Below are 21025 nucleotides of genomic sequence, written 5' to 3'. Positions count from 1 at the left end.
TAACTGAATTAGAAAAAGAAGAACAAACAAAGCCCAAAGTCAGCAGAAGGAGAGAAACAATAAAAATCAGAGCAAAAATTAATGCTATTGAAACCAAAAAGGCACTAGAAAGGATCAATGAAACAAAGAGCTGGTTCTTTGAGAAGATAAATAAAATTGACAAACCCCTAGCCAGGCTTACAAAGAAAAAAAGAGAGGAAGCTCAGATAAAATTAGAAATGAAAGAAGAGAGATAACAATAGACACCACAGAAATACAACAGATTATAAGAGAATACTATGAAAAACTATATGCCAACAAAATGGATAATCTAGAGGAAATGGATAGATTCTTAGACTCTTACAAGCTCCCAAAGCTGAATCAAGAAGAAACGGATAATGTTAATAGACCAATCACAAGGAAAGAGATTGAAACAGTAATCAAAAGCATCCCCAAAAATAAAAGCCCAGGACCAACAGCTTCCCTGGGGAATTCTACCAAACTTTCAAAGAGGATTTAATACTTATCCTTCTCAAGCTATTCCAAAAAATTAGGGAAGATAGAACACTTCCTAACACATTCTATGAGGCCAACATCATTCTGATACCAAAGCCTAACAAGGACAATAGAAAAAAGGAAAACTACAGGCCAATATCACTGATGAATGTAGATGCAAAAATCCTCAACAAAATTTTGGCAACCCAAATTCAGCAATACATCAATCATGATCAAGTGGGATTCATACCAGGGACACAGGGATGGTTCAACATCCGCAAATCAATCAACGTGATACACCACATCAACAAACTGAGGAATAAAAACCACATGATCATCTCAAATAGATGCAGAAAAAGCATTTGACAAGATCCAACAGCCATTTATGATCAAAACTCTTAACAAAATGGGGATAGAAGGAAATTACCTCAACATAACAAAGGCCGTATATGACAAACCCACAGCCAACATCATAATCAATGGGCAAAAACTAAACGCCATCTCTCTGAGAACAGGAACAAGACAAGGAGGCCCACTCTCACCACTCTTATTCAACATAGTACTGGAGGTTTTGGCCAGAGCAATTAGGCAAAAGGAAGGAATAAAAGGAATCCAAATAGGGAGTGAAGAAGTGAAGCTCTCACTGTTTGCAGGTGACATGATCTTATATGTAGAAAACCCTAAAGAATCAATCATAAAACTATTAGAAATAATTAACAACTACAGTAAAGTTGCAGGGTACAAAATCAGCTTAGAAAAATCAGTTGCTTTTCCATACTCTAATAATGAACTTACAGAAAGAGAACTCAAGAATACAATTCCATTTACAATTGCAACTAAAAGAATAAAGTACATAGGAATAAATTTAACCAAGGAGGTGAAGGACTTATACAATGAAAACTATAAGACATTATTGAAAGAAACTGATAATGACATAAAGAGATAGATTCCATGCACATGGATTGGAAGAATAAACACAGTTAAAATGTGCATACTACCTAAAGCAATCTACAGATTCAATGCAATCCCAATCAGAATCCCAATGACATTCTTCATGGAACTAGAACAAAGAATCCTGAAATTTATATGGGGCAACCAAAGACCCCGAATTACTAAAGCAATCCTGAGGAAAAAGAACAAAGCTGGTGGCATCACAATCCCTGACTTCAAAATGTATTACAAAGCCATAGTGATCAAAACGGCATGGTACTGGTACAAAAACAGGCACACAGATCAACAAAGCAGAACTGAAAGCCCAGAAATAAAACCGCACGTCTATGGACAGCTAATCTTCGACAAAGGTGCCAAGAACATACAATAGAGAAAAGATAGGGGCCAGCCCCATGGCTGAGTGGTTAAGTTCACACTCTCCGCCTTGGCAGCCCAGGGCTTTGCCAGTTCAGATCCTGGGTGCAGACACGGCACTGCTCATCAGGCCATGCTGAGGTGGCATCCCACATGCCACAACTAGAAGGACCCACAACTAAAAATACACAACTATGTACCAGAGGGTTTTGGGGAGAAAAAGGAAAATAAAAATCTTAAAAAAGAAAGAAAGAAAGAAAGAAAAGATAGTCTTTTCAATAAATGGTGTTGGGAAAACTGGACAGACACATGCAAAAGAATGAATGTAGACCATTATCTCATGCCATACACAAAAATAAACTCAAAATGGATCAAAGACTTGAAGATAAGTCCTGAAACCATAAAACTCCTGGAAGATAATATAGGCAATACACCCTTTGACATCGAACTTAAAAGCATCTTTTCGAATACCATGTCTTCTCAGACAAGGGAAACAAAAGAAAAAAACAAGTGAGAGTTCATTAGACTAAAGAGCTTCTGCAAGGCAAAAGAAACTAGGATCAAAACAAAGAAACAACCCACCAATTGGGAGAAAATATTTGCAAATCATATATCTGACAAGGGGTTAATCTCCATAATATATAAGGAACTCACACAACTGAACAATAAAAAAAACAAATACCCTGATCAAAAAATGGGCAGAGGACATGAACAGACATTTTTCCAAAGAAGATATACAGATGGCCAATAAATGCATGAAAAGGTGTTCAACATCACTAATCATCAGATAAATGCAAATCAAAACTACACTAAGATACCACCTTACACCTGTTAAAATAGCTATAATCACTAACACTAAAAATAACAAATATTGGAGAGGGTGTGGAGAAAAGGGAACCCTCATTCACTGCTGGTGGGAATGCAAACTGGTGCAGCCACTATGGAAAACAGTATGGAGATTCCTCAAAAAACTAAAAATAGAACTACCATATGACCCAGGTATCCCACTGCTGGGTATCTACCCAAACAACTTGAAACCAACAATCCAAAGTAACATATGCACCTCTATGTTCATTGCAGCACTATCCACAATAGCCAAGACATGGAAGCAACCCAAGCGCCCATCTACTGATGATTGGATAAAGATATGGTGTATATATATACAATGGAATACTACTCAGCCATAAAAAAGACAAAATCATCCCATTTGCAACAACATGGATGGATCTGGAGGGAATTATGCTAAGCGAAATAAGCCAGACTGAGAAAGACAAACACCACATGATTTCACTCATATGTGGAATATGAACAAACACACGGACAAAGAAAACAGTTCAGTGGTTACCAGGGGAAGAGCGGTGGGGTGGGCACAGGGGGTGAAGGGGAGCACTTACGTGGTGACAGTCAAGAAACAATGGACAACTGAAATCTCACAGTGATGTAAACTATTATGAACTCAATAAAAGGAAAGAAAAGAAGGCACAAAGAAACTCGGATTCTGGCCGAGGTCACACAGTGACCTGGTCCAGGTCCTGGGTTTGGGATCTGAGTTTCTTTCTTACATGGCTCTTTGTACAGCACTGTAGGACTCTCCACCGAGAAAAACTGCTCAAGTGTGTGCCTGAGCCCCAGATTTCATGGAATTTTAAGTTATTACATGGGGGATGATGAGGGATACAAAAGAACTGTTTTCTAGTTTGTTAGTTCTTGTTTCCAATGTACTTCACACAACAGATGTATTTCTTACCAGGTTGATTGTAAATAGAATCCTTTTAAACAAAAAAAAAGAAAACAAACCTAGGGGCCAGCCCCGTGGCCGAGTGGTTAAGTTCACGCACTCCGCTTCAGCGGCCCAGGGTTTCACCGGTTCGGATCCTGGGCGCAGACATGGCGCCACTCAGTAGGTCACGCTGAGGCGGCATCCTACATGCCACAACTAGAAGGACCCACAACTAAAATGCACAACTATGTACTGGGAGGATTTGGGGAGAAAAATCAGAAAGCAAAAAAAAAGAAGATTGGCAACAGTTGTTAGCTCAGGTGCCAATCTTTTTTTTAAAAAAAAAACTAAACTCAAACCTTCACGTATCAGAATAAAAATTGACAGTGAACCACAGGAGTTAAGAGCCCAGATTTGAGAGTCAGACTGTCCTGGCCATGCTGCCATTTAGCCAGCTCCGTGACTGTCTTCGGGCAATGACCAACAGTGGCTAACTCACACGAGATCACCCTATAGAAATACTAACAGAGAAAAGCCACTTGGAGCAGCTGAAGCCTTGCACAGGTCATGATGGCATTTGACCCTCATTCCTAGCACTTAATCACAGCCCTTCGAATGTACTCAAGTTGAGACTGTAATCTTTAAAACTACTCTCCAACTTTTATTGCGTTGAGGAAGAGAGAGAGAGTTTCCTAGAATCATTGGCCAAATCCATTCTTCTCCAGGCTCGAAGCAGAAGCAGAAAGTTGGTTGAACGAATGATGCATCCAACACAATTCCATCCCTTTCGTTAACCAGAAATGTCACCACAGGGCACCTATTGATTCTGCCACACCCGTTGTGGGCTAACACTCTTCTTGTTCAACTGGCTGGTTGTATCTGTTATCACCATGGCTTTTGGCCAAGGACTAAAGGATTGGGCTGAGGCTTGGGGCACAGACTTCTCTGCAGCCACCTGCTTTGGGGAAGCATAAGGACCATGGTTTTTGTCTAGGGCAGCTGGACCAGTCTAGACCAAGCACGGTTTGGCCATCTTCTCTGAGATGCCCTGGCATCAGTGAAGGCTTCTTTCTAGGGAAGGCTGAGTCTTGTCTTGCACCAACCTCATCTCTCTGGAGGGAAGCCCAAGGAATTCTGGGCACCAACGTCCCAGGTAGAAAACATTTACCCGTGAAAGCCAAGTGACAGGGAAGGAGGAAGGGTGCCGCAGGAGGCCACTCTGTACTCACCATCCGGCGAGAACTGGTCCCTCTCAAACACCGTGATGCAGAGGACCTCCTGCTCCAGATCTTTGATGAAGAACTGGCAGTTGGAATTCCACTTGGGATTCAGAGTGTCCTGGATCGTCTTGGTGATGTGACACTGGGAGCCCATGGTCACCTCACAGTACGGGTTGCTCTTTCCTAGAGTGAACAGAGCCTGCTTGACTCCCGCCTGGTCGCAGGCTCTTCCTGGCCCAGCATGATGGAGTCACAGCCACAGAGGGCAGCATGTCCCCTCTGCACCCTGCATTTTTACCCCCCTCCATTGCCACGCTTAATACGTGGCATAAAATGGAGAATCCAGCTGAAAACTTCCACAATTTAGCATCATCCTTAAACTAAGAACACATTATCAGATGAATGGGATTCAAAACTAGGCTTTTCCTGTCTCCCGGCTTTATGTAGCCTTAGATTACATGACATCTACTGTGAAATGGCAACCACTCAGATCTCTCTGAAAAGCAAAATGGTGGAAAGGATCAAAATTTTTTTTTAATTCTAGGTTTTTAACAAGTGCTAGAAAAACCAATTCTGGAAGGGAAATTTAAGCTTATGGAAACAGCACATTTGATTTAAAGCCGGGTCAGGAGGATGCAGATAAGGCTTCCCCCACTAACACATGCTGCAGGGGGCTTCATGGGGCCTTACCATGGGACCGACAGGGTTTCAGCTCAATGCCTTCAACCACGTTCACCATCAACCTTCCAATACCCGTTGCCCTTTGGGAACGGACTGTGAGGGCAGGAAAAACACACAAAATGCTTCACTAAATTTAACATTTGATGCCTTTCCCATTCCTGTTCGCCGCATGATCCCTTTTATTTACCTGCCCCTGTTCCTCCTCTCTTTTTTTGGGGGGGGTGGGGGGGGTGAAGATTAACCCTGAGCTAACATCTGCTGCCAATCCTCCTCTTTTTGCTGAGGAAGACTGGCCCTAAGCTAACATCCATGCCCATCTTCCTCTACTTTATATGTGGGATGCCTACCACAGCATGGCTTGCCAAACGGTGCCATGTCCCCACCCAGGATCTGAACTGGCAAACCCCGGGCCGCTGAAGCAAAACGTGCACACATAACCACTGTGCCACTGGGCTGGACCCAGTACCTCCTCTCTTAACGCTTGCTTCCTTTCTCCTGGAATTTGCCCTCCATCCCTCATCCTGCACCCCACTCTCCCTCTTCCCCCATCTCAGGCCTCTCTACTTCCAGGTTTATCTTCCAGCAATAAGGATTCTGGGCCCCACCAAATGGCTTTCCACCCCAGCTTTGCAGGAAACGCTGTCCACGCTGCCCAGCAATTCATTACCCAGATATGCCTTCTCCCGCTTCTTTTTCTCAGTCTCTATGTAGAGTTCAGAAGCAGCTTTGATCTTCTGCACCCAGGCCGTCCTTGGAAAGAAAAAGACAGAAAAGTGCCAAATAGAACTCAGGAAAAAGACTTTTGGTCTGTTGGAATTCCGTTTCCAGGACCCTGTCTGCTTTGTTCATTTGACTTTAACAACAAAGGCTCGGAAAGAAAGTCTGGCTTTATGTCATGATGCTCATAATCATTCCTGCTGTTAACAAGAAAGGCATGAGTGACATTTTTATGGATGTACCCAAGACCCGCATTGGTGGAAGAGAAGCTATGATAAATGCTGTCCTGGAGGAGATGTCTGCACGCAACCTCTCTTCCTCCCTTATTAAAAAGCATCACGTAGTTGCCGACCCAGTAAGGCCAGAAGCATCCCTCTTACTAACCCATCCAAGGGAAGAGCAAAAACCATTTCCCAGATAAGGAAATGACCAAGCACGCACTGGGGGAACATGTTGGCGTGACGTTTTCTCCTTCATCTTTTGGAGAGCTATATGCACGACAACTTTGGCCAATTTTCTTGCTTGGTACAAATGCTCCTTGGAATGTCGTTGGCCGCACGTCAAGTTCACTCTTCAGAAAATGATCTATTTCATTTGGCTCCAGGGACGAGTCTTGAAGACACGATTGAAGCAAGATACCCACAGTGCTAGGGTCCAGAATGTCTGTCCAAGTGAGCCGACTGAGGAGGGGGCCGGGTGTGGGTGGTCCTTTCATCCCCAAATCACTTTCCTACTGGTTTCTGCCACCCAAGAAACCTTGGGAAACCTGGGGCGCTCCATTTATCTCAAAGAATGCTGAAACTTTCTCCCCAAAAAAATTCTCAAGCAAAATTGCTGCAATTCATTTTATTTTGAAAAATTCATGCCGTGTGCCAAACTTTTGCGGGGCTCTAGAAAAAGGTATAAAGATCTCCCCATCAGCCCCTCCAGCCAGCTTATAGCATTGCAAATTGAGAAATGTTGGGACCTGCTGATTCACTAAATGTCCGCCGTGTGTCCTGCACCTGTTGGCACCCGGGTGCCCAGTGCTGGTCTTACCTTTCGTTTATGCTTTCTGCTCGGAGAGTGTAGACTCGGTCAATGTGGGAAATGTGGAAGATGGGCTCATCTCCAGAAGGGTCAGTGGGTAATTTTACCAGAACCTCATTTAGGAAAATAGGCTGAAAAGTAACACACAGGCATTATCAAACCAGACTGGGTGTCTGTGTGTTCCAGTAAACTGTGAGTATGTGTGTGCTTATGTGCACAGGTTGCAGTAAGCTGAATTGAGTGTGTGTGTATGTGTGCATTTCCAGTAAACTAGACTAAGGAGGTGTGTGTGTGTGTGTGCATGTGTTCCAGTAAACTAGATTGTGTACATGTGTCTGGGTGTGCATGTGTTCCAGTAAACTAGACTGACGGTGAGGGGGTATGTGTGTGCATGCTTGTGTTTGAGTGCATGTGTGTGTGTGTTCCAATAACCTATACAGCAATAATGATTTTGTGTTAATATCAACTTTCACATATCGCAAATTATAAATATGGATGACTCCCTCCATTTTGCAGGTATTTTTCAAGTCCTTCAGATTAAGAACTGACCGGCCTGTTTTTCCCATGGCATATCCTAATCAGCAACAGTCTTCATCAACTTTCCCTCCAAGCAGTTCCCTCCAAATATTTTCATACAAAGTCGCTAGTGACAATCTACATAACCACATTGTTCTTTTTCCCAGAATAAAGCTAACCATTGCTTCAGAGACAGTCCTCCTCTAAGAACACCCTAACACAGACAAATTTAGAAAAACAATATCCTGTGACACGAAGACACACAAACACAGCCATGCACGTAGGAGCAGACCAAATAAACAGCTTCGGGAAATTCTCTACATGCTGACTATGTAGATTGGCCTTTGCTGGAAAAGGTGAGGGGCACAGATGTTTCAAACTATCTTGAGAAGTTTGGAGGGGGATCCAGGAAGGTCTGGAAGGCGGGCACTTGAGCCTTAGTCTAGAACTTTCCCACGTCTCCCTCATCTGAACCCCAGACTGTGAGCCCCAGCAGGGCAGGGCATGCCTTCGTCACATCTGGGGGACCCACAGCAGCCATTTGGCCACTAATAGATGTCTTGTCAATCAAATCAAGCATTGTTCCTTTTCTGATACTTCTGGAACTGCAGTGGGACCAGACCATCCTCCACTTCAGTTACCCTAAATCCCGGCTCAGCCCCTTCACCTTCTCCTCTATGCCACAGCCCAAAACTCTGCTAACACTCTGGCTCCTTTTGGAGAATTTCTCCTCGCCTTAACATCACCCCTGCTCTTGCAATCTAGAATCACTTACTGTTTTGTACATTTTATACTGCAGGTTAGACTTGGGGCTGAAGACCTTGTCAGTGCCAGAGGAGCCCAAGGGCTTGATGATCTGGGTCAGCAGGAGGAAGTCGTTGAAGAGGAAGCCATACAGCTCCTTGTTGCTCTTGGCCTTGTAGAGCTTCCCACTGTGCAGAAACTTGCGTGGCCCCAAGCAGTTGGTCACGGAATTGAACACTAGTTGCTGAGAAAGGAAAACAAGAACCAAAGAAGACACGGTGAAGTGAGGCCAATTTTTGATTTTTGTTTTTCTGCATCTGAAAGCACGGGCTCCATCAGAGTGTGAGGCTGGGCCCCAGCCAACCCGTATCTGAGGCACAAATCAAGGAATGCTTGAAGACTTCAGGCCTTGGCTGAAGCCTTCTGGAGCCAAGAAGTCAGAGTCAGTTAAAGGCGCAGTTCTGGAGATTCCAAGTGTCAAGGTGAGTCTTGGTTATGATTCTTAATGCTTTTTCCCTAGGGGGTTGGTAGTGTCTTAGGGTGATTGGTGCTCTTCTCCCCTTTATTTATTGGGGAAATTGGGCAGTAGGAAGAAAATATTCCACTCAACTATCTCAATGAGTCTGTGCTGTGTGCAGTGTGATCCACTGGGGGTGGTATGAACCAGCTCCAGTGATGGCCTCGCACAGGCTCACCCAGTCCTCTCTGCCTCTGGAAAGCAACAGTGACTCTCTGTGTGCAGTTCCACTGGACAAATGCTACTTTCCAAGGTGCAGCTGGAGGCCAGACCCCCAGCCCATGGGTGATTGCAAAGCTCAGTGGTGCTGAGTGACGCTTCAAAGCCAAGCAGCACAGACACTGTTAGTGCAGTAAAATCTCACCCAACTCACTGATCCTGAAAATGTGAAGAGGACAGCTCTCTTCCTGCCACTTCCCAAACCTTGGTGACTGCTCTGAGTGCTGAAATGTGGCTCTACCATCCCCCCTTGGCTCTATCATCTTGTGCTCTATCATCTCCCAGTGGGTTCTATCATCTCATGCTCTATCATCCCCTGGCCTCTATCATCTCATGCTCTATCATCCCCCTGGGCTCTATCACCTCATGTGAGCAGATTCTAAAGGGACAGAGGGAGACTGAGGCAGCAGTGATCCTACTACATCCCCCTTTTTTGACAGCGTGGGGAGAGACTGAGGGAGGGGAAGGCCACAGCTGTGCTCAGGCAGGGATATGATCCAGGCAGGCATCAGACACTCAGGGTCCCCACCTGACCACACTTGAGCCGCAGGGGTATGTGTCATCCAGCAGCCCTCAAGGCAGAGGCTCTCTCCGGAGCTACAAACCCTACAGACCTCCCTTAAGGAGCGTGTTTGTGAAGAGGTGACGGGGTTCACAACACCCCAAGAGATGCTGGTGGCCACCCGTCTCCCTCTAATGTGGGAGAATCAGCAGTGCTTCTGAGATTGGAACCTCTGGGCATCAGGGAAGAGTGGGCACTCCACTCCGCTCTTGAGTGCAAGGAGCGAGGAAGGCCTCTAACCTCCCACCAAGCCTCTGAGGGAGTCCAAAAGACAGAAGGTGATGCACCAGCAGGAGCCTTCAAAGGATATTCTTCACCCCTTTGCACTCTGAACAGGAGCCTGGAGATCAGTCAATCTCTTTTGCTCGCCAAGAGAGGGCTCAAGACACTTGGTGACAATGAATCCAAAGAAAGCAACTTGGATGACATAAAGGTGATGTGGTTTATTCATAGTCGAAGGTTAAGGCCTCCAACTGACCAGGCTAACACTGAATTTACATGAACTGGGAACAGTCTTTACACTTCTCTATCTTACATGTGACAAGAATGCCACAGAGAGCATTTATCTCGAACTTAATCACTGGTGTGTGTCCAGATCTGGGCCAGAAACAGAAACCAACGTGCCCCCTTTCCATGACTGTGAAGACCGTACAGACAAAATGAAAGCTGGTATACAACAGCAAGGAAAGACCCATCAATAAAGGACACGGTCTATTTCAAAGAGAGTATATAAGCCACAAAAAGCACAGGATGAGAGTTTATTTTATTCTTAATGTTTTAGGATGAAGAGCCAGGCCTCACTGAGTCTGCCAGCAGCCGCGAGACTCAGGGAAGGGCCCCTTCCACAGTGCGTGTTGCGACCTCACCACGTCTGCCTGGCAGATTCAGGAGCTGTGCGGGTTCATCATCTTCAGGGTCAAGCTAATGCTCCTCTGAATGATACAGGCCTTCCCTGCCCTGGCTTCTACCTGCCTTAAAGCTTTATCGCCTATTGCCCTATACCCCTCACCCTTGCCCTGCTCAGGCTGTGCCCTCCGCCGGAAAGCTCTCCCCTTGGATTCTTTCTTGGAGAGAGATCTTCATCCTTCAACACCCAGCCAAGTGTCACCTTCTCCAACGCTTCCCTGAATCCCTCCACGACCGTCCCTTCCCTCCCATCGCATGTTCCCACAGCACTTGGCAGCTGGTTCCTCCTCATCGCTCCTCACATTTTGTTGTGAATTTTGGTTTAACCTCTCCACCTCATCCAGGACCGTAGGCTCCTTGAGAGGAGGGGGGGGGTCACATCATCTTGATTTTCATGTGCTCAGTGTTTAGTACTAAGCACTGGCACGTGGGCAGGTCCTCGATAAATGTTCATTGAATGAACAAGTGAGTGAATGAATGAATGAGTGAATAAGCCAACCAACCAATGAATGCCCTTGGGTTGCATATCAACTCAGAATTCTGGCGGGTACTTCCTCAGGGGGCGACTGCCTTTGGATCTTGTAAGAAGGGAGAAGCCACAGGAAAAGTGGATGAGGGAGACGCATTCTGCCTGGGCGTTTTGGTAAACCCTAGTGGATGGTGTGTTTGTGTATGTGTGTGTACGTGTATGCACAGAGGGAAAGAGAGAGAGAGAGAAAACAGGCAGGCAGACTGAATGAGACGAAAGGAAAGATAAGCGACAAGAAGAAAATGGTGGACTAGAGATCTGACTCATCCAATGAAAATTTTAAAAGCTGAGTAAAATATAAAAATGTACTTTTAAAATGCAAGCAAGGTAGTAAAAATAAAAACAAAGGGAAGAAATTTGCAGAGGCCAAAAAACAGAATGAAAATGTGAACCCCAGGAGATAAACAACCCCAAAACTGGCTTTAGCCCTAAGAGTCTCTCTTGCATCTGGTGACCTTGAACTTCCATTTTAATGGCTATCTGGGATGCAGGAGACAAGAGATGCGTCCAAGGCCTACATGAAGTGAAGGATCTAAAAGGAGATTAAAAAAGCTGGACCCCAGACGGAGAATGACAAGTAAACTCAAGCACAGAAGGGAGGAGAAAGGAAACTTGCTTGTTTTCAGTCTTGGTGTAAGTGGAGGGGAAAAAAATGCCCCTAAGAATTTGTAACCACAAATCAGCTCTCAAACAGGTTCACAATCATAATTCACACAACTAGTGTGACCCCAAAACCCCCCCAAATTTAATTTAGGGTGAACCTGGTAGCAATCCTCCCAGGAGGAATGGAACTTCAGACCTCAAAGATCCCACAGATAAAGTTTCAAGGAACATTGAGCTCACAGTCAAAAACCACAATACGTGCAGTGAAACAGGCATGTGTGGGGAGAGCTGGCAGAGGCAACAGACAAAAGAGTGGCATCCATAACTTCAGAAACTGAAATTATCAGATTTGAAATATACAGGAATGTGTTTAAAATGTGTTAGGAAACAAATGAGAAGCACGGTCCTTGGTGCCAGGAGCCACACACAAGAAAGAAGCCCAGATTTGACGACATACACAGAACTGCTGGAGCTGGAAAGAAAAATTGAAATAAAAAACTCCGTGGATGGATTCAATAGCAGATTAGAAGCCGCTGAAGAGAGAATTAGCACGCGGTGGGCTGGAGAGGGACACACTTCATGATCTTTCTCATCCTCCTTGAGGCTGGCTGCCGAGGCTCAGCAGGGGGAGGCGCAGGTCCCTCCCCTGGGGCAGCTACCTCAGACAGGCCTTCACACTGCACATGGGCTTGGATCCACTCCAGCCGGTCGGAGTTCTCCTTCTCCCGCACTCCTTCGTTCACCTGGGAACACAGCTCTTCCGCGTTCTCCAGGGCGTGCTTCAGGTGGCTGTGGTCAGGGTGGTTTTCAGGAGTGTTTTCCAGGATCTGCAGAGAAGAACAGAAGACAACAACCTTAGGCAGTGCAGGTGGGCCCGGGGTTCACTGTCCTGGAGGGCCAGGCTCAGCGGAGGTAGGGCACAGCACAGACATTTCCTGAACCGTGCCCGCACAAGCAACTGCAGCTCCGAGCACCCACTGCAACAATGACATGGAGCGTGACAGCCACCCCTTGTTGGCAGGGTCCCCTTGGGGAGCAGAGGATGCCACATTATTTTCACTTGGGGTATGAGGAGGGCAGTGGCTGCAGCGAGGACAATAAGGCACCCCATGTGGATTTCTCCCTAAAGAATGGCTCTCTCCTGGGTCTGTGCACAGCTGCAGGTGTCTGTGCACCTTTGGAACTGCATGCAAACAGGTGAATCTGAGCAAATGTGTGGTTTTCTAGGTAGAGCATTCCAAGCCAGCAGTTAGAGCACCAGTTCTGGAGCAAGACCTCCTGGGTTAAAAATCCCTGCTCTGCCATTGATCAGCCATGATAGTGGCTGTCACATATATGTTCTGAGCCTCACTTTCCTCATATGAAAAATGGGGCTGCTGATAGCACCTCCTTAGAGGTTGTTTGGAGGACTCAGTGACTTGATACAATGAAGCAGTTTGCAAAGTATCTCGCCCTTAGCAGGTGCTCAATAAATGATAGCAATTACCATCAGAGTCTCAAAGGACCTTGAGAGCACTGAAAGCAGACCTTATGAAGAAAGACCCTAAGAACAAAGGAAGGCCCTAAGCCACTTTTGGAATGTGCCAGAAGCATGTTGTGGGTGTACCTGCCCAGGCCTTGTACACATACAAACAACTCAAATGAGCCTTACCCTGAATAAATATCTCATTTCAAAGGTATACTTTGGTTTAAAGTCCTAGGTAGGCACCCGAATTGAGAAAAACACACATTCTGCTTCCTTTGTGCCTGTCAATCATCTCCAAGCAACAACCCCAACCTCTGGACCAATGCTGGATGTACTTTTAAATTCCTTTGAAAAATCCTGATGCCTCAACCCCAACCATATCAGAACCCCTGGGGGCGGGACTCAAGCATAGGAATTTTCTAGAGCTCTCCAGGGGATTCCAACATGCAGCCAAGTCTGAGGACCACGCCTCCAGACTGAAAGCCCACACAGCTGAATTGTGTGAACTCATTGGTTTGGTTTGGTTTCAAAATAAAAACAGGTTTATTGATTTGTCTAATTGTAAAAGTAATGTTGTGCAATGTACAAAATCTAGAAAACTCTGAAAGTTGTAAAGAACGTAAAAATCACCCATAATCTCCCCATCTGGAGATCACTTCTGAATACATATTTGTTAATCTACTCTGCCTAGATACGTATATACATAATACACATACATATACATCTAGATACATATATATATATATGCATAATTTTTAAAAATAGAAATTGGATCATGTTACCACCCTACCCTATCCCACGTTGTACTCTGCTTTTCTCCCCACTTCATAGCAGTTACGGCATATCCTGTGATGTCCATTTCATATGGATGTATGCTATCATTTTTAAGGATCCTATGATACGTCATTGTAAGGATGAATTGCTTTGCTCTTAAACAGTTTCCTTTCCATAAAACTTCAGGTTGTTTCCAATTTTTCAATATTTGTCTTATTATTGCTTTAGAATAAATTCCTGGTGGCCAGCCCAGTGGTGTAGTGGTTAAGTTCGGAGTGTTCCACTTTGGCAGCCCAGGTTCGGGGGTTCAGATCCTGGGTGTGGATCTACACCACTCATTAGCCATGCTGTGGTGGTGCCCCACATATAAAGTGGGGAAAGATTGGCACAGATGTTAGCTCAGAGCTAATCTTCCTCAGCAAAAAAAAAAAAAAAAAAAAGAATAAAAGAATAAATTCTAGATGTGGAAGTGCTGAGCCAAAGGAAAGTTTGATCTATACACTGCCTTCCAAAAAGCTGAACCAGTTTATCTTCCACTGGCATCCTCGCCAACACTGGGGACCTACAATCTTTTTAATATATGCCTATCTGGCAAGCCAAAATCAAGATATTTTCCTGTTTTGTTATGCATTTCTTTTATTACCAGTGAATTTAAACTTTGTACATTTAGTATGTAAGTGTACTAAATGATAAAACTAATATTTATATACTGCTTAGTATGAACCAAACACTTCACATACATTAACTCAGTTAATTTTCACAACACTATTCGGTAAAGTACTATTAGTGTTCTTATTGTACAGATAAGGAAACTGAGGCCCAGAGAGGTTAAGCAACTTGACCAAGGGGACACAGCAGTGGTACCAAGATTCAAACCCAGGCAGCCTGGCTCCTGACTATGTGCTCTTTACTGCTACTCTACACTCCTCTCAGAAATGACTAGTTATATATTTTACCTAATTTTCTATTAAGATATTTCTTTTTTTTAGTTGTAAGAATGCTTTAGATAAATAGATAGAGAGATAGATAGAGATATCCATGTATATTTCAGTGCCTAAGTATCTAGTCAAAAATATGGTTACCCAGTTTATATCTGTCACGTCTTTCAATGTTGTTCATTACATTTTGTTACATAGAAATTTTTAAGAAAAATGTACAAATAATATATTGACACATTCTTGATATGCAAGATTCAAATAATGCAGAAGTATATAGAGCAAGTGTGAAAATTCCCTTCACTGTCCCACCCCAGGGGTAACCATGCCAAAAGACCAGAGGGCATCCTTCAGTTCTCCTTAGATCCTCTACACAGAGTTCTCCCTCTGTTGTCTAAAATGGACCACACTGTAGGATTGCTCATGAAGCATTTTTTGGTTTTTTTCTAACTCCTAGCATTTTCTGGCTGTCTTTCCATGCTAATACATAGAAGTCTCTGTCTATCTTTTAAAATATTTTCATAGTACAGACCTACCACAATTTCTTTAACTACTCTCCTTAATGAACACCTAAGTTGTTCCCAGAATAAAGGATTTCTTTTTAAGTTGCTACAACTCTAAATCCTTTCAGGCCCTGTCTTTCGTATCATGCTAAGAATTTCTCCACCTCAGTACTATAAAAAAAAATTTAGTCTTAGTACTTTTATGGTTTTCCATGTGTATTTTATAACTGGCCACACTTCAAAACTCTCTTCTTAGAGTGGCTAGTTTTCAGCTCATTCTCTTGGGTTCTCTAATGGGCAGCAATCGTGTTTCTGCAAATAATGATAATTAGTTTTTTTCTTTTTATTATTTATGCTTCTCAGTTCTTTTCTTGTTTTTCCCCCCATTGGCTAGATCTAGAACATCTATTTTAAAAGTTTGTTTCTAACTTTAATTTGCAATTAAATATTGGGGGAAGTACAGAAAAGTGTTGAGCTAGTTAAATAGTAACCATCGAGTTGGAAGAGAGGAAACAGCAGGTTGAAAGTTTATTTCAAAACTAATTCTTTCACCCAGCCAGGGTGGCCACAGTGTATTCTGTGGGGTCAAGCTGGGGTTGAACTTAGGACGTGGCTTACATGAGAGAGAGATGTGTTACTTATAGGGGGATTGAGCAAATAAGTAACCTTACTGAGGATAATGAGAGCCAAGTTTCTCACGGAGAAGGGAGATACAAACATAGAAAGAGGGAAGGCTAGAATAAATTCTATGGTATTAGATTAGAAAAGGGGGTATCCCTGTGAACTCATGGATTTTAATGTACATTATAACATACAATAGACGGATTGCTCTGGAAATAAATATATGTATGTACACTTGTATATACATAAATATGTGTGTATAAATATACATACATAAATTTCCCAACTGTGCCACTGAGAGACCCAAAAGGGCATAACACCCCAGTAGCAATGAGCACACCAGTGCCCAGATCTGGGTTTCTAAATTCACCATTAAATGGAACCAGCTCTAAAACCTCTCTCGGGAAGCTATCCTCCCTGTGGTTACATAGTCACAGGCGCAGAGGATGTCTACGTCTGTCCACTCATTTTACAGCTGGGGTCACTGAAACCTTAATTTTTCTCTTGTCTTTTGGTGTTGGCTTTCTTGAAGCCACAGGAGAACAACAGCCGTTTAATATCAACAAAGAGTGTCTCACAATGGCCTTCTGAAGGTGGGTGCTAGGAATTCTATTTCTCTCTCTCTTCCTTGTTTGGAAAATCAAGCTATAGAGGCATTCTGCCTCTCTTAGGAAAAGAATCAAGATCTGAGCTCTCATTTTCCAACTCATAAGGTCGCACCACTGAAGGACGTATATTATTAGCTCTTTTCACGGTATACAGCTTTTCTTTCTGAGTTACCAAGCACATGCCTCCAACATCCTGTTTTCTCAACAACGTGATTTCTCACAACAGATACCAGGTGTGTTGGCGGGGGAACTTGCCCGGGACCCTGGAGCCCAGAAATGCCGAGAAAGCATTCCTCTGCTTGAAAAGGCAAGACAAGTACTTACATTTTTAATGATCAGTGGGTATCTTGTTACCCGTTGCATGGGCTTCAGTATAAAGCTAGACAGTGGCATCCCTTTACAGCGAGGGTCCATTGCCAATCTCTGAAATAAGAGATTTTTTTTAAAGGTACTTAAGAAATCTGCAAAATCCAGTCAGTGACATCAACGCTGTTGTTAATTTAGGACTCTCCACCCATCATATCGTCTCGTTTATCTGGATCACAGCTGAGGAGCCTGGAATTGGAAGGGCCTGACTGGTCACCCCTGGTGCGGGATGGGTCACTTCCCAGATGGAGAGCAGGCGACACGCAGGTGTGACTCAGCCACCAGGGTTAAGCCCTGCTCTTCAGATCCCACAGACTCTCCATGGGACCCATGTCTCCTTGCTTACGGAGATGCGATTCCGGCTTTACAGGGAATATTTCTTCCGGATATCTGCCAAAACTGTATAACATTCCCAGGAACAAGGATGATCACAAGACTAGAGGGTCAGAATAAAGATCCCCCGGAAGTCCCAGGGATGCTGGAAGGGCTGAATCTCATTGTTTCGGCTGGAGCCTGCAGATGCCATGGGAGCCCCAGGCAGGGAAGGTCCGTGGAGCTGACGCAGGAGGGGTCAGCACTCCAACCTCAGGGCCTGGGGGTCACATCCAGCCTGGGCTCCCTGCCTCTTGCTTCCCACCACTTTTGTCAGCTCAACTGGAGGACAGAGTCCTTCCTCCCCTGAAAGGTGATCCCGTCCACAGGCCACATGGCTTATATGGAGACGGCCCTCAAAGGCTCTGCTCACGGCTAATGCCTTAGAAACGGGCAGCTGCCACAACCTGGGCCCCAAGCAGCAGGAACTGCCGGCCCCGGAACCTGCTCCAGCCATAGACATCGTTATTCCAGGAACACTTCGCCCACCCTCGGCCTACTTCTTAGCACTGTTTCTCCCCTTAGAAGTTAGGATGCCCCATTCATTGGCAGGCAAATCAAAGCATTTCGTGTTGAGAAGAACCAGGAGGAAAAAGAAAGATCAGGCACAAGTGATGCTCTGGCCAAAAGAGACCCTGCTTTCACCTCACAATGACGATTCCACAAACACGACAATGGAGCAGGAGGGCACGGCCTGCCCCCCAAATGCATGAGGCACAAAGGTAAGCCTGTCGTTATTATTACTATTATTTTGCTGTCTATTCATTGAAATGTAGCTGTTTAGCGGAAGTTATTTTATTCTCTTCCTATCTTTTTCCTCTGGGAGAGGTGGGGGCTGATGGTGTAGGGTGGCATGGCCAGCAGGGACCCCACCTGGTCAAGGTCATGGCCCAGGTCAGCAGGCCCAGGGCCTGGGGCCTCCCACAGCATGGGGCCCACTTCCCCAAATGTCCCCTGCTGGACACACGGCTCTCCAGACCCTTGTTACCCCCTGAAGCAGAGATCCTGGCATCCCACATTGACTCCTATGGGCGGCCTAGAGCTTGAGGCAATGGGGAAAGGAACAAAGGGTCCTTCAGGAATCCTGGCCATTCCCTCCGCAGGGGAAGGGCAGACACCAGCAAAGATCTGAGGGTGCTCGGATTAAACAGGATAGGAAACCTGAGACCCGCCAGCCCTCCTGGGCTTAACAAATAAGATGGAAAATTTAAACCTGTATTCAAATAACACCGGTAACACCTGGACAACAGATCAAAGCTTCCAGGCCAGGCTGGCCCCTCCTCTCCAAGGCCATCTCTTTGATCATGGCCACACCTGTCAGCTAGTGCCAGCTCCCCATGGTCCAGCCAAGCCCTCAGTCCCTGCTGGCCTGTAGCAGAAATATGCTTGCAGACTTTCGAATTAGCCCCTAGCACACCCAGCTGCCCAAAGATGGCCACTCGGGGGACAGGGTCTCGGCTCAGCCTGGGCTCCTTACTTTGACAAACTCCTTGAAGTCTGGGGCCTCGTCCGTCTTCTGCTGGATCAGGGCAGCCCCGTTGAGCTGGCAGCTGCAGAAGCGGATGTAAGGCTGCATGTGCGGCAGCTGCGCCGTCAGGATGTCACCGATCATCTTCACGGGCATCTTCTCCCCAGACATTTTCTTGCGAACTCTCAGTGCTCTGCACGGAAACACGAGAGGTGAGCTCCCGCCCTCACACTCTCTGACACGGCACACTTCTAGGCGGTACAGAAACAGAATGTGTGTGAGGGGCACAAACCCAAGGGCCACTAAAGGATCTATTTGAGAGACAAGGAACAGAAAAAGAAACAAGTCTAATTCTACAGAGAGGTGTGACCGGAGCATTTTTCTTTGGCATAATGGCTGTTTGCTGGCTCTTAAGAATAAAAACTTAAAAAAAAAAACTCTTTGCCGAACAAATCAGCCTAAAAAACAATTTTTTCTTAGGGAGAAATATGCAATCGTTTCTTTAATAACTCAGACTGGATCCCCGTGTTGATGTCTCACTTTGTGGATTATGTGTGGTGAAGGCCCCGGGCTGGTACAGCCTCCACGCTGACCCTGTTTCTGGGGCCGATGCCACCCAAGGGAAGCTGCTTTTGCCAGTGAACATGGAGGCCCGTTTTCAGACTAAACGGAACATGATTAAGGTGTAAATCAACTGCCATAGAAAAATAATCCCATTACGTTCACCAAGGCCAGGTGTCAAGGCCGTTCACTGCTTCACTGCTGTGGCTAATTTGAAGGTGTCTGGCTTAGGAGGGGTTCTGAGGAAAGAAGCCTATTAATACGACGATGGGCCAAGGGACCCAAACAGTTTACACCCTGGAAGCCGAGACAGGACTGGAGCAACTGGGAGCTGTTTGTTCCGGGGTCCAGCCACGTCTGAGTGTTCGGGGGCAAGATAACCAAGACTGTACGTCCCACCCTGCCAGCTCTAACATGCGAACTCTTAACTCTGGTATCTAGAAGGTGCATGACACTGAGCTACTACATGGCAAGGATAGCGATGTACTGTGAGGGCAGGACCACAGTATATGAGGCCATGAGTGTGTTCTGTCTAGTGACCACAGATGGATGGATGGATAGACGGACGGATGGATGGACGGATGGATGGAACAGAATGGTGTGATATACGATTTTAACATAAGGGTGGGAGGATGTCACCGTGAATGCCTTTGGCTCTCTTCATGGTCATGGGTAGGGCTGTATTATTCCAAGAAGGCTCTGCAATCTTAGTATTGGGCTTTAAAAACTTCAGATCACTTTATTTTATTTCTCCTACATTTTTGGATAAAGGAAAAACATCCTTGTATTGGGCAAGCAAGCCAAGGAGAGAAACTTTAGATAGAGTAAGTTATGTGGTCTGAACAATTAGCCACTCAACCTCAAGCAGATGCCCTGGTGGATGGAGATGCGCATCAGCACCGGCTGCCTGGGGTGTGAGGAGTGGCAGCTTGGTACCCTCAGGATGGCCCAATGGCCACTGGCCATTTTGTGGGTTGGTGTGGAATATCTCCCAAAGTGTAGAAATTTACTCAAGGGTGACGTCACCACCAATTTTGGGGAATGAGAGCCCTCAATAACCATGTTGCAAACCTGCTATGGATGGAAACAGGAAGAAATTGCATCATTCCATCATTTTCCTACAAGGAGCAAAACAATCGCTCTGCAAGGGAATAAAAGTACTTTTATCATCGCCCTCCTCTTTTTTTTAAATGATGGGGAGACAAGAAAAAGGGAAAAGAAGAAAGATCATAAGCAGATTGTCATTGTCTTGAGGAAGTTAGACCAGATCCTGGGTTCGGGGGGCCACATTGAGACTCAAGCTGTCCATCCAGGAGGCAGCCTGAAAATCAGGCCCTAAGAGGGGTCAAGCACCTATTAGGTTCAGTTGTGGGCCTCCTTCTGGGAAGTTCTGCTGCACAGGCAAGACCGAAGAGGACCCGGCTTGAATGGATTTCAACAGGGGGTGTCACCAGGCTCAGGGGTCACAGGACTCGGCTGCTGCAGCCACAGCCCGGCCCTTTGGTGAGCTGATTTGTAATCTCATAAAAAGTTTTACAGATTCTAGGCTTGAACTGCGAGGGTATTCAATCAGCTAAGGAACATTTCAAAGAGCGCGCGAATGTTTGCTG

At 45.3% G+C, this 21025-nt stretch overlaps 1 protein-coding gene across 9 annotated transcripts in view; it reads right to left on the bottom strand.

Moving 5' to 3' along the window:
• Positions 1–21025, bottom strand: part of ITSN1 (intersectin 1) — a 213911-nt gene that overhangs the window by 12324 nt on the left and 180562 nt on the right. For 8 of the 9 annotated variants that reach the window (XR_011533735.1, XM_070597188.1, XM_070597191.1 and 5 more), the window contains 8 exons: positions 18864–19047; positions 16973–17071; positions 12402–12569; positions 8438–8650; positions 7156–7277; positions 6068–6150; positions 5410–5493; positions 4729–4902 (listed from right to left, as the gene is read on the bottom strand). Coding sequence is in view for 7 of the 9 variants with exons in the window: in XM_070597188.1 (XP_070453289.1) it covers positions 4729–4902; positions 5410–5493; positions 6068–6150; positions 7156–7277; positions 8438–8650; positions 12402–12569; positions 16973–17071; positions 18864–19047 (1127 nt within the window). In the remaining 2 variants the exon portion in view is untranslated. Of the gene's footprint in view, positions 1–4728; positions 4903–5409; positions 5494–6067; positions 6151–7155; positions 7278–8437; positions 8651–12401; positions 12570–16972; positions 17072–18863; positions 19048–21025 lie in introns of those variants that run through there. The other variant, XR_011533734.1, reaches the window with a different exon arrangement.

This window comes from Equus przewalskii, chromosome 27 (assembly GCF_037783145.1).
Source record: "Equus przewalskii isolate Varuska chromosome 27, EquPr2, whole genome shotgun sequence".
NCBI classification, from domain to species: Eukaryota; Metazoa; Chordata; class Mammalia; order Perissodactyla; family Equidae; genus Equus; species Equus przewalskii.
Note: the sequence above shows the minus strand (reverse complement) of the source record. Positions and strands in the feature narration are given on the sequence as shown.